Below are 14,211 nucleotides of genomic sequence, written 5' to 3'. Positions count from 1 at the left end.
GACCTTGCGGCGCTTCCTCGTGCCACGACGATGACGCGGGTCGACGTAGCACCGGCGGCCTAGGTGAATATGAGGACAAGACGCGAGACCGCTCGGAGTGTCGAGCATTAGGCGTGTCTGAGCAATGCAGGACGACGAGATACCCAGCAGCTTGGACGGACACGATCTTGACGGATTTGCGCATCCTTGGCCGTGGCCTCCGCACGTCTTTCCTGTAAGCCGTCTCTTCTCGATGCAACACCAACTCGGATGCATCAAGGACAGATGGGAGGCGGTAGCAAGAAGGTAGATGAGGGCTTCACAATGGAGGCTCGGGCAAGGCACAACCCTCGGTGGAAGACATATGCGCTACTCCGGCGAAGTCGGGGTGGACGGAAGATGCGTGAGAGGCAGTGGTCGGACTAAGAGCGAACGAGGTAGGAAGGGAAGGAGGGGGTGCTTTTATAAGCGTGTACAGGCGATGAAGCTGCGACAGGCTCGCCGGTGTCTTCGAGAGAGAGAGTCAAAGAGGACAGGTGGAGAGAACTGAAAGGAGAGAGAGAGACCGAAACCAATCTCAAACAAAAAACCAAGGACACCGGGATGACACCACATTTTTCATGAACTACACGCGTCGTACGCTTCCTACTCCTCACACTCTACTCCCACACAAATTTGACCGGTTCAACTGACAGCGATGAACATAACATGCAAAATGCTCATAGTAAAAAAAAAGCCCACATATACGAACAGCCCGAGTCACACTGTCGTGCTAACAACAGCGGTAATTTTTTTCCAAAAAATCCAAGTAAATTGAACCCTTGCGGGCATAGTATTCTTAGTATTAGACAACACGGTCCTCTTTTTGCTCTTAATGCATCACCAGCTTAATTTGTGAACTTAATTCACTCGTAATCGCTTTATCCACACGTACTCTCTAAGATAAATTAGACCCAAACTTCACACTTTTATTGAGATGCCTTGCTGATTTTCACGCAACTCAAGAAAAGAGCTAGATGGATGAAGTTTGATGCAAAAAAACAAGGTGGGAATATCTAGTATTTTTTTCAGTCCAAGAGACTATTAATTTGGTATTGATATTTTTTGCTTCTCGCAATAAAGCTACAAAAAAACTACAGTAAAAGGTAGAGTAAAGGCCCAACCCAGTATAGGTGCAGTAAAGGCCCAACACAGCCCACGCAAATGATGGGGTTAGGGGAATTTCCTATTTACCGCATTCTGTGGCACAGAATCGAGGTTTCGCATAGGGAGATCGAGCGACCCTTTTAGCTGGCCATTCAAATGGAACATCTCCAAGGGTTTTTGCTGGTTTCGGAAACCTTCTATAGGTTTCCATCCGGTTTTTTCTGATTTTGGAAAACTTCTAGAAGGTAGCCTGAACCGGTTTTTCTTTTTTTCATTTTTTATTTTTCATTTTCTTTTCATTTTCTGTTTCTTTTTTTTCTTTTTTTGTTTATGCTTCGAAAAATGATCTGGATTTTCAAAAAATGTTCTTCAAATGCAAAAAATGTTTTTTGCTTTTATAAAAAATGATCTACATATTAAATAGTTGCCGCTTTTCAAAAACATTCATAACTTCAAAAAAAATTTAGGATTAGCAAAAATTGTTTGGCTTTTTCAGAAAAAGTTTGGTATTTTGAGAAAAATGTTATCGCTTTTAAAAAATGTTCCACATTTCGGAAAAATGTGGTTTTCAAACATTGTCCATAAATTCAAAAAATATTCTGGATTTTCATTAAAAATAGTAATTTCAAAAAATGTTCGAGATTTTTCAAAAATTCTCTTGTTATTTAATATTTTTTTATTGTTCCCGTTTTCATTTTTTTCTTCACATATTTCAATTTTTCCCATTTCCTATTTCTTGTTTGATACTTTTAAATTTTTGTTTTGAATTTCATAAAAATTTCCCGTGTTTAAAATTTTGTTCACTATTTATATTTAAATGTTTGTGCTTCAAAAATTAATCAGTAGTCCATAATTGATGAAAAAAAACCATAAATTTGTGAAACAATTTTCCTGTTTTACGAAAAATGTTTCTCTCTTTTAAAAATTTGTTTACAAACTGAAATCTTGTTCAAATTTTGTTCTGAAATTCTAAAAATGTTCATGACTCGAAAATTTTCGGTAATTTTGGAAAGTGTTCTTCATTTTCCAAAAAATGTTTGCCTTTTCAAAAAGTGTTCCTGTTTCAGAAATAGTACATAAGTTAAAAAAATGTTCTGCTTAAAAAATTGTTCACATTTTCCAAATTTTGATAAGAGGAAAAATTTCCAAAAGAATGGTAGAATTTTTTAAAAAAAATCTCATTCTCAAAAAAATATAACATTTTTCAAAAACTGCACATTTTGTAGCTTCTAAATATTTTTGAAATATATATTTTTTAAATTTTGAAGTACAAGAAAGAGAAAACAGTAACACAAATAAATAAATAGATAAAATAAATAACAGAAAAAGGAAAAACAAAATGAGAAAAAGAATAGAAACAAAGAAAAAGAAATACACTGAAAAAAAAATATAAAAACAAAAAAACCTGTAAATACTAGTTTATGACCCTTCTAAAAGGTATCCAAAACCGGTGAGGAAGGTCCCAAACTGAACACTGTAGCTTGGGCGTTCTCTCTTAATTGGGTCGGCGCAGTTTGACCGCCAGTTCGCCCGCCTCTATACGAACGAGCGGCAACCTACTGTAGATAGCGACAGGTAGGAGCTCCCGGGGTTAGGCTTGGCACACGTGTGAATTTAAGAAAACATTCACAATGTGCTTTTACACATATATATATATAGAGCACTCAGGCCTTTTGAGTGAACCTGTTCAGGCTTTTTGATGAGAACCCATGAATCTTGCCTTTTTACTTGAACATAAGTTTAGTGTTTAAGTACTTTAATTTCCCATTTTTTAACGTGAACCTGTGAAGTATTATGTTTCGAAACACGACAGTTTAGATTGTACTCCCTCCGTACCTAAATATAAGTCTTTTAAGATATTTCACTAGGTGTCTACACACGGAGTAAAATGAATGAATCTATACTCTAAAGTATGTCTATATACATCCGTATGTAGTCCATTAGTTGAACCTTTAGAAAGACTTACATTTAGGAACAGGGGGAGTAGATTTTAAAAACTAGATGACCAGATTATTAAAAACTCATAATCTACTCTACCCAGCTAGAATCAGATTATGGCTTACTAATGACATATTATCCTTATAAATTTGGTGATAATTACCCACTGCCACCGCCACCGTCCTATTTTTATACAGGACAGACATATCATTGTACAATGTAAAACCTGAATTACAGTTTATATAATCTGGTCTCCAAACATGCCCACCTGAATTATTTTTATAAACCAGATTATATAATCTATCTTCATAATCCATATTATTATAATTTATTATGGTTTCAAACAGGGCCTTAATTGGTCGAAGCATTAGGACTCATCCAATGTACATGAGTTTGATTCCAAGTCTGCTAGCGCATCCTGCTCTTTCTATATATATTTGTCCTGGAGGTTTAGGACAACAAATCAAACGCATCACGCTGTTATTCGTCCTCTCGCAGAAACAAAGAAACCCTCCATCCATTACTCATAAGTCGTCGTATCACGGCTAGGGTTTATCGCTAGTGCGATGTCGGCGCCGTGGTGGGATTCCGACGAGGACCGTTCTAGGGTCGAGTACCGCGCCTACGTTGGCAACCTCCCCTGGGGCACCGATGAGCGCTCACTCAAGGACGCCTTCGCCGACTACTTTTTGGTTGATGCATGCTCGATGGTGCTAGACTATATATGATGCCTTTGTTTGCTGCTGGATGGATCTGTACAGTTTTCCTCGTTGTTTTCTATGGTTTAGATTCAGCCTGGCCGCATTGTTTCTGCTTGTTAGTCGTTTGTTTCTGTAATTATTTGGTGGAATTTCCATCTGCGTAACTCGATCTTACTATTAATTTATCAGATCGTCACCGACCGGGAGACAGGCAGATCCCGCGGCTTCGGCTTCGTCTGGTTTGACAATGAGGACTCGTTGAGCAACGCCATCCAGGACATGAACGGCCAGGAGCTCGGCGGCCGCACCATCACCGTCGACAGGGCCAATCAACGCCCCCGCCGCTGGAGGAGATGAAGAACATCTAGGTCGGCCCGCCCGGGCATTCATGTTGTCGTCTAGGTGTCGTTTCATTTAATTATCAAGTCTCCCGTGATCGTTTAGTACATGGTCCTGAAATTGAACCTATCGATTGTTGGTCGTGCGCATCGTTCGCTTACGATTGTTGAACATCTAGTCCTTTTATATATTGTACCTTGTTTTCTTAAGTTGAGAGATGACATCGAAGAGTTTCTCTTCTATTTGGAACCAACCGGAGATGTTTTATTAAGAAACGAGCACTGGTAGAAAAAGAGGCTTCCGTCCAGCCTCATAAGTCGCGATACTGTAGGAACCGCGACTAATGATTTCTTTAGTCGCGGTTCGGCAGACGAATCGCGACCAAAGGCCTGGGCCAGGGCGCTCGGTGGCCAGCTGGTGCACGTGAGGGGCTTTAGTCGCGGTTGGCCAGGCCAACCGCGACTAAAGGTGCCCAAAGGCCTTTAGTCGCGGTTTGCCATGCCAACCGCGACTAAATCTCCTCCCCTATAGATACCAGTTCAGCACACTCACTTAGCCATTTGGTGCCACTTCTCTTCACAAGCTTCACAAGGGGGTGTAGGTTTGCTTTTGGTTCCTCTTATGCACACAAGGTGTTTGATGAAATGCCCCAAGAGCGTGAAACAAACATGATATGAAGTGTTGGAGCCACACTTGAGGTTCCTCATTTATTTTTTCCTCCTCGATCGCGGTTAGCAACTTGAACCTTTCATGCATGTGTGTCATTGATAAAATATATATGCATGTGTGTTGTTCATTGTTTAATTTCTATTGTTTATAGCTAGTTAGTTTAACAAATGCATGATGGTTAATTATATATTTTATATTATAATAATGCAGATGAATCGGCAATGGATGTACGGTAACCGATTCTCCCGCGAATTCACTACGGGTTTGAAAGATTTCCTCGTAGTGGCTAATGCGAACAAGCAGAAGGGTTTTGTTATTTGTCCATGTGTTGACTGTAAGAATCAGAAGGGTTACTCTTCCTCAAGAGAAGTTCACCTGCACCTGCTTCGGCACGGTTTCATGCCAAGCTATAATTGTTGGACCAAGCATGGAGAAAGAGGGGTTATAATGGAAGAAGATGAAGAAGGGGATGATTTCATGGATGAAAGCTATCTTGCTCATTTCGGTGATACTTTCATGGAGGATGCTGAAGGTGAAGGGGAAGGTGAAGGGGAAGGTGAAGGTGAAGAAGAGGCACGTGATGAGACCGTTGATGATCTTGGTCGGACCATTGCTGATGCACGGAGACGCTGCGAAACTGAAAAGGAGAGGGAGAATTTGGATCGCATGTTAGAGGATCACAGAAAGTCGTTGTACCCCGGATGCGATGATGGTCTGAAAAAGCTGGGCTGCACACTGGATTTGCTGAAATGGAAGGCACAGGCAGGTGTAGCTGACTCGGCATTTGAAAACTTGCTGAAAATGTTGAAGAATATGTTTCCAAAGAATAACGAGTTGCCCGCCAGTACGTACGAAGCAAAGAAGGTTGTATGCCCTCTAGGTTTAGAGGTTCTGAAGATACATGCATGCATCAACGACTGCATCCTCTACCGCAGTGAATACGAGAATTTGAATGAATGCCCGGTATGCACTGCATTGCGTTATAAGATCAGAGGCGATGACCCTGGTGACGATGTTGAGGGCGAGAAACCCAGGAAGAGGGTTCCCGCCAAGGTGATGTGGTATGCTCCTATAATACCACGGTTGAAACGTTTGTTCAGGAACAAAGAGCATGCCAAGTTGTTGCGATGGCACAAAGAGGACCGTAAGTCGGACGGGGAGTTGAGACACACCGCAGATGGAACGCAATGGAGAAAGATCGACAGAGAGTTCAAAGATTTTGCAGCTGACGCAAGGAACATAAGATTTGGTCTAAGTACAGATGGCATGAATCCTTTTGGCGAGCAGAGCTCCAGCCATAGCACCTGGCCCGTGACTCTATGCATCTACAACCTTCCTCCTTGGTTGTGCATGAAGCAGAAGTTCATTATGATGCCAGTGCTCATCCAAGGTCCGAAGCAACCCGGCAACGACATCGATGTGTACCTAAGGCCATTAGTTGATGAACTTTTACAGCTGTGGGGCAGACCTGGTGTCCGTGTGTGGGATGAGCACAAAGAAGAGGAATTTGACCTACGAGCGTTGCTTTTCGTAACCATCAACGATTGGCCTGCTCTTAGTAACCTTTCGGGACTGTCAAATAAGGGATACAATGCATGCACGCACTGCTTACATGAGACTGAAAGTGTACATTTGCCAAATTGTAAGAAGAACGTGTACCTTGGGCATCATCGATTTCTTCCGAAAATTCATCCAGTAAGAAAGAAAGGCAAGCATTACAACAGCAAGGCAGATCACCGGCCGAAGCCTGCGGAACGCACTGGTGCTGAGTTATTTGATATGGTCAAGGATTTGAAAGTCATCTTTGGAAAGGGTCCTGGCGGACAATCAGTTCCGAAGGGAGCTGACGGGCACGCAGCCATGTGGAAGAAGAAATCTATATTCTGGGAGCTAGAATATTGGAAAGTCCTAGAAGTCCGCTCTGCAATCGACGTGATGCACGTTACGAAGAATATTTGCGTGAACCTCCTAAGCTTCTTGGGCGTGTATGGGAAGACAAATGATACAAAGGAAGCACGGCAGGACCAGCAACGTTTGAAAGACCCTGATGACCGGCATCCGGAATGGTTTCAAGGTCGTGCCAGCTACGCTCTGACCAAAGAAGAGAAGGTCATCTTTTTTGAATGTCTGAGCAGTATGAAGGTCCCGTCTGGATTCTCGTCCAATATAAAGGGAATAATAAACATGGCGGAGAAAAAGTTCCAAAACCTGAAGTCTCACGACTGCCACGTGATTATGACGCAATTGCTTCCGATTGCTTTGAGGGGGCTCCTGCCGCAAAATGTTCGAGTAGCCATTGTGAAGCTATGTGCATTCCTCAATGCAATCTCTCAGAAGGTAATCAATCCAGAAGTTCTACCACGGTTACAGAACGATGTGATCCAATGTCTTGTCAGTTTCGAGCTGGTGTTCCCGCCATCCTTCTTCAATATTATGACGCACCTCCTGGTTCACCTAGTCGAAGAGATTTTCGTTCTCGGTCCTGTATTTCTACACAATATGTTCCCCTTCGAGAGGTTCATGGGAGTATTAAAGAAATATGTTCGTAACCGTGCTAGGCCAGAAGGAAGCATCGCCAAGGGCTATGGAAATGAGGAGGTAATTGAGTTTTGTGTTGACTTTGTTCCTGACCTTAAGCCGATTGGTCTTCCTCGATCGCGGCACGAGGGGAGACTAAGTGGAAAAGGCACGATCGGAAGGAAATCAACGATATGTATGGACGGCCATTCTCTGACTGAAGCACACCACACTGTACTGACCAATTCCAGCTTGGTGGCTCCGTACTTTGAGAAATACAAGAATATTTTACGCTCGGACAACCCGGGGAAGCCTGAATCCTGGATTAGGAAGGCCCACATGGAGACTTTCGGCAGTTGGTTGAGAAAACATTTAATGAATGACAATGATGTTGTAGATCAGCTGTACATGTTGGCCAAGACACCATCTTCGACTATAACGACTTTCCAAGGGTACGAGATAAATGGGAATACATTTTACACGATCGCCCAAGATAAAAAGAGCACCAACCAAAACAGTGGTGTCCGCTTTGATGCAGCAACCGAGAATGGGCAAGAGGTCACATATTATGGTTACATAGAGGAGATATGGGAACTTGACTATGGACCCTCCTTTAAGGTCCCTTTGTTCCGGTGCAAATGGTTCAAGCTAACAGGAGGTGGGGTAAAGGTGGACCAGCAATACGGAATGACAATGGTGGATTTCAACAATCTTGGTTACCTTGACGAACCATTCGTCCTAGCGAAAGATGTCGCTCAGGTTTTCTATGTGAAGGACATGAGTAGCAAACCAAGGAAACGGAAAGATAAGAAAACGATCAGTACATCATGCGATGATCCAAAGCGCCACATTGTTCTTTCAGGGAAAAGAAACATCGTGGGAGTGGAGGACAAGACAGACATGTCAGAAGATTATAATATGTTTGCTGAAATTCCGCCCTTCAAAGTGAACACCGACCCAAGCATTAAGTTAAATGATGAGGATGCTCCATGGATACGGCACAATCGTAAGCAAGCAGGGACACAAGGGAAGAAATGATGTGTAATAATTTATTGTACCAAACTTTGTTGAATGGATCATGTGAATTATATTACCCGTGATGTGTTTGGTGTCCATTTTCGAATGATTCGAGATACCACTGATGATACATGAAATTTGGAGTGATTTAGTCATACTCCTGCCTAGGCGTATAATATGCATACTCGTAGTCTTCATAGCTGCTGTCGTCGTTGTACTGGTAGTCGTCGCCTTCTAAGTTGCCGCCGTCGTCGTCGCTGTCGTCGGGCGGCGCTCGTGGCTCGAACTGAGGGTAGCGCAGGCGGGGGATATCGCCGGCCGTGATGTAGTCCATGACGCTCTGCAGAGTCCGGCCGTACCACCATAGCCGACGGCCGGCCTCGTGGAAGTTCCCAGGAGGCAGACCGTCCTCCTCATACCTGGCGAGCGCCCTTTCACGCCGATTGATGAAGAAGGCGTCCCAAGTATGCTGGTTATCGGGATGCCAGCGGGGATTCATCCGCTGCTCCGGCGTGAGGTCGAGGTAGTAGTGGTTCGTGATGGCCGCCCGACGCGCAGTACCCTGAGGGACGGGAGGGACCGGCACGCCGCCGGCGCTTAGGCTCCAGCCGGTGGGGACGCGGTAGCCCGGTGGACAAGGGTAGTTCGAGGCGCAAAGCTCCTCCACCTGCTGGTAGGTTAGAGTGGGTGCGGTGGAAGCCATGAGAGAGTGATGAGAGATTGTAGAGATGTGATAATGCTGGCCAAGCCGGGCTACATATATGTAGTGAGAAATGGCGGGAAAAATGGGAGCGGGAAGACAGGAGGCGGGAAGAAAGTGGCGGGAAGAAAGAGGCGGGAAGACAGGGAAGAAATGGCGGGAAGAAGAGGAATCCAGAGCTGGTCATCTAACCTTTAGTCCCGGCTGGTTGGTGCAACCGGGACTAAATGTGGTTTTTGTGTCATCTAAGAAAACTGTCGGTGGGATAAGGACGTTTGAATTGAATTAGTGTTATTTTTCTGAATTTTTTGATATATTATTTGTATTTTTAACATTTTGAATTGAATTAGTTTTATTTTTCTTAATTTTTTGATATAATTTTTGTGTTTTTAACATATTGAATTGAATTAGTTTTATTTTTCTGAATTTTCCCTGAAAGAACATCACTGAAGCCTCTCCCCACAAGGCCTTGGGAACGTAGTGCCGAGGAAACTGCCGCGAGGGCGGCTGCTGATCATGAGAAATGGAAGGCGGACTGCAAGAAGAAAAGAGAGCCCGAGCCCAAGCCAGTATTTTCTGATGAGCAAAAGAAGTGGGCTAAGTCATTTTTGAGCACACCGTCCCAAGCCGCGAAGAATCTGCCTGACGACTATGCACGTGAACTTCGTAGGCAGGCACTCATGTTGAAGGAGAAGAAAGAGCGGGCGGAGAACCAGGAGAACAAAGCCTTGGAGGAGGCCGAGAAAACGGAATTAGAAAGTAAAAAAAGCGGGAAACGAGTTGCCCAGCTCGGGGAACAAAGTAAACAATCGATTGCCCCGCTTATAGTGAAAGCCGCCGGTCCGGATGACCCCGATATCATAGCAGCTGCGGCAGCACATGGATTGACTGTAACGAGTGCCAGAGAACAAGCGGCCAACTTAGGTATTACTCTTCGTGAAATGTTAGGCCTTGATGAGGCGCCAGTGAAGGAGGTAGTAATTACATATGTGAAGAATGGGCCTCTCGTCGAGCCTGCGCAGGAAGAGGATCTACCTCCACAAATGAAAGGTCTGCTGAAATGGTACAAGGGTTACATAAAAAATAAAAACGCCAAAGATTATATTTATGCGGAAGTTAGATATGAGCATCACTTCAAACATTACTATGTACAAATTCATCTGAGTGAATTGTTCCAGCTTTTCAATCTGCGCGAGCTCGACAAATCTATCATCAGTTGCTACGTTCTGTAAGTGATTTATTTATACCCCATCTCGTTCATATTGCCTGCACTATATATATGTCGTAACTATATTGTTGTGTCCGCTATTATACATGCAGAATGAAGATTAAGGAATGCAGAGTAAGGAACATCCATGATGTTGGGTTCATTGACCCACACATCGTTAATGGATATGTGTTGGAGCATCACCCCGCCGACATGGAGGCAGACCTGTGGCAGTTTCTTACAAAGCAGGAACTCAAAAGTGATATTCTATTTCCTTACCATTTTGGGTGAGTGTTTCTGTCTTGAGCACATTCTCTTTTGTTTACTCCATGCATGATATGTGGCCGGCTAATCGATGAGTTATGCATGACGTACTGTGCATGTATCGTGTCCGCAGGTTCCACTGGATTCTGCTAGTAATTAAAGTTGACACCTCAGAATGTCTCGTCCACGACTCTCTGAATATGGATCCAAAGCTTTGGGGCGGCATGAGAAGAATGCTGCAGAAGTAATTATTTTCATTCATTTGCGCTCTATATCGATCGGCCTATTTCGTTCATTTCCTAATATCAAGTAACTAATAACTCTCTTGTTCATTTAATTTTCTTTGCCTCGTAGGGTTTGGAGACGGTTCGTAGATACAAAGGTCGGTGAATTCAAAAAAGAGCTAGAATTCAAAAGGTCAAAGGCTAAGAATGGTGGGGATATTCAGCCAGCGGGGACCAATCTATGTGGATACTATGTCTATGAGATGATCCGGAGATACACCTCTGAGCGGGTTCCGAGTGATACCAATGCTCAGCGGAATAACCTCCGGGTGATGCTTAGTCCAGAAGCTCGCTTCCGACCACTTCAAGAGGAACTAGCTGGATGGTTCAGGAGGGAAGTCCTCCATCGTAAAGGAGAACACCATTACGAGGACGTAGAACTTCATATGCATTAAATTATGTATGGAAACTTGTTCAAAATTGTATATGGTCATCCGATGATATTGAATATATATTGTATATTCCTCTTGAATTCTTTTTGGTTCTAATTTCAAATTTGTTTGAAATTGTACATTCATATGCATGTATGTAGTACCGTAGAATATGTGAAACTCCTTCAAAATTAAAATAAAGCACAAAAGAAATAAAACAATACAAATTAAACAGAAAACAGGTTTAGGGGGGGGGGGGCCTTTAGTCGCGGTTGGGCAGAAGAACCGCGACTAAAGGTCCTCCGCCCCGACGGCCGCCTGGCGCCCACGTGGACGGGCCTTTAGTTGCGGTTCTTAAGCAACCGCGACTAAAGGGGGGGCCTTTAGTCGCGCCTATTTGGTCGCGGTTGCGCAACCGCGACTAATGGCAGTTGCGAACCGCGACCAAAGGCCCTTTTTCCACCAGTGGAGGCCCGGTTTACGAAGGAATTTCAGAATTATACAAGCCTAAACAAAGGACTGAAACTGAACACAAAACAGCATGCACCGATGATTCTTCCTAATTTTTTTTCTGTTTTTGAACAACATCCAGATCGCTGTTCATGACTGGGATGCGCAAGGCAGCAACACGCCAGATCGCTGTTGTCACCACTAGCGACCACGCGTTAAGTAGCAGCCGGGTAGATCATGCGCCGTAGTCGCTGTTGTCGAACCTGGCCGCCGCCGTCCTTTTCTCGACTGCACAATCGCCCTGCACAGAAGTCTCTTGATTTTATGCCCTGATTGGATCGTCGTTTCACAGCGATATACACTCGTAAAATATAAACGAACCTGTGTCCGTTGTTTTTAAACAGATGGAAATCATGTTGTGGTATGGAGAATATACCTGTAAAATAAATACGGGTGTGAAATATTACACCCATACCAAGCGAAGCTTTAACAAAATACATACGCAAGCGCTTATATACACTCGGATACAACTCATTTTTATAAACACACACGTACATCTTATTTCTATGAATACCTTCGATAGACTCACAAGCACATGAAATACTTTTTCGCCCCGTTATATTAATATAGCAACCACACAATACAACAAAAAACACTGTTGGGGCAAACAATACATCCACACCCAAAAGAAAAACAAAGAGAAAACAGAAATGACTCGCAACAGTTGCGCCCTCTTCGGAGTATTCCCACCACGATCCCAGCATTTCAATTCGCCGCGTACCAAACAACACCTCCAAAAAAGATAGTAATGACGACGATAACACTATTGTCCGGACAAGACCTAGGGTTTCCTCGGGTACGCTCGAAGGAGTGGGAAAGAGGTACACCCGACGCCTTTCAAGAAGGAAGGCTAACACTCTCATGTGTCATCGTGTGAGTATCAAAATGACAAAGGATTTCTCCCGAGGCGCTCCACTAATTAAGCCATCTACCAACATACGCCACCACGGTCTTGCACTCACCATTTTGTCTCACCATGGCCAACGTAGCAAGGCCGGCCAACCTAAGACGAAATAGCCGTACACAAGGTCCGACAGAATCACAACCACGCAGGAGGGAACAACCTCCACTGTCATTAACGGTAGCCATCCGGACGCGACGACAAAAGCACACCGAGCCATTGGAACCAGAGGGCGACAGCAGCGCAACCACCAGGAAGACGTCCTCCACCGCCATCCGGGTGCCGATCAGACATGGAAGCAGGGACACACGAGGCCAAACAGGCACGGCCAAGCGTTAGGACCCGTAAAGTCCCTGCCTTCATGCTGCTGCACGTAGGCCGTTGCCGCTGCTACCCTCTTTGGCCCATAAGCTCGGTCGGACACAAACAAGCCCGTGAAGCTCCCATCGCCACGCTGCAGTGGTGTGGCGTCATCGCTGCCATCTCCGTCACGAGCCACTCAGCATGCCAACCGGAGACAACGAGGCAGGCCCGCTAGGACCCAGATCGGGGCCAAAGGGCCTAAGTCTGGGCTTGTAGGGCCGGAGCTCCACCACCGCCGCCCAGCCACCAACGATAGTGCCACCAGCACCTTGGCCACCCTACTGCACCAAAGAAGACCCATCGTCGTGCCGACTAGTCACCGACGAGGAGCACCACCTGGGCCAGTGCTGCCCCCGCCACCCAAGGCTAGGAGGGGAAAGGCCAGAGGTCCGCTACCACCGGGGCCACCCGGCCAAGGGCCAGCGCAGAACACCATCGACGGCTGGAAGAAGGAGGGAAGGGGGGCTAGGAGGCGGGAGGCGGAGGGCACGACCCAGTCGTCGTGGGGGCGGCGTGGGTCGCGGGAGTTGGAGGTTGATTGTTTCTTCATTGTATTCTTATCATGTATTTCCGAGAGACTCAACCGGCTTATCATCTTCATATTTACGAAGTCATCGTGGGCACCTCGTCGTCGACGGAAACATATCCATCCATTGAATGCGCATCGTCGGCAATCCTGCAATAAATCCAGAAATAAATGCGAGCAACATGGTTTGGACCCTAGTGGGCTGAGGATGCCATATATAGTCTCCCTAAACTATTCAATCAGAGGTTGGTGTGGAATTGTGATTTGGAAAGCACGTCTGCATGTGGTTTCACAGCTGCGATTAATTATACTAGACCTCCTATATGCCGCTTGTTACGGGAAAGTGCCAGCATATTGCAGAGGGGCGTCTAACCTGGGCCGATCCATTTCGAGTGCCACGTTCGCAACTTAGAAAAAGCATAAAATACACACATGGAGACACTGTAACTCGAACCCGTGACTTCGTATCAATGGGGGCATTGTGCTAGCTAGTCCGAATGAGAACCTCACGTGTTAGATTTGCACCAAGACCCTTAAAAAATCCCACGAAACTGACAAAACACGAAAAAATCCAAAAACTATTGTTCAAGTAAGGGCTCGAACCGTGGACCTCCTCCAACCAAGTTTTCCTGAACTACGAACATTTTATTCAAAACTAGCACAAATTTTGAATTTACTAACAAATTTTAACCTAAATTAACATTTTGATGATGTGAACATTTTATAATTTTGTTAACATTTTTGGAAACCTGGCACATTTTTTAAAATTCCTAAACATT

At 44.7% G+C, this 14,211-nt stretch overlaps 1 protein-coding gene across 1 annotated transcript; it reads left to right on the top strand.

The window, feature by feature from the left end:
• The first annotated feature begins 3,629 nt into the window (after positions 1-3,629).
• On the top strand, positions 3,630-4,121 carry LOC123446663 (glycine-rich RNA-binding protein GRP2A-like). The gene is made up of 2 exons (XM_045123224.1): positions 3,630-3,761; positions 3,954-4,121. The coding sequence occupies exons 1-2, from the start codon at positions 3,630-3,632 to the stop codon at positions 4,119-4,121; spliced, it is 300 nt and encodes a 99-aa protein (XP_044979159.1).
• Positions 4,122-14,211: the final 10,090 nt, after the last annotated feature.

The sequence above is a fragment of the Hordeum vulgare genome, chromosome 4H (assembly GCF_904849725.1).
Source record: "Hordeum vulgare subsp. vulgare chromosome 4H, MorexV3_pseudomolecules_assembly, whole genome shotgun sequence".
Taxonomy (NCBI): domain Eukaryota; kingdom Viridiplantae; phylum Streptophyta; class Magnoliopsida; order Poales; family Poaceae; genus Hordeum; species Hordeum vulgare.
The sequence above is the reverse complement of the archived record's forward strand: the minus strand, read 5'-3'. Positions and strand labels throughout refer to the sequence as shown.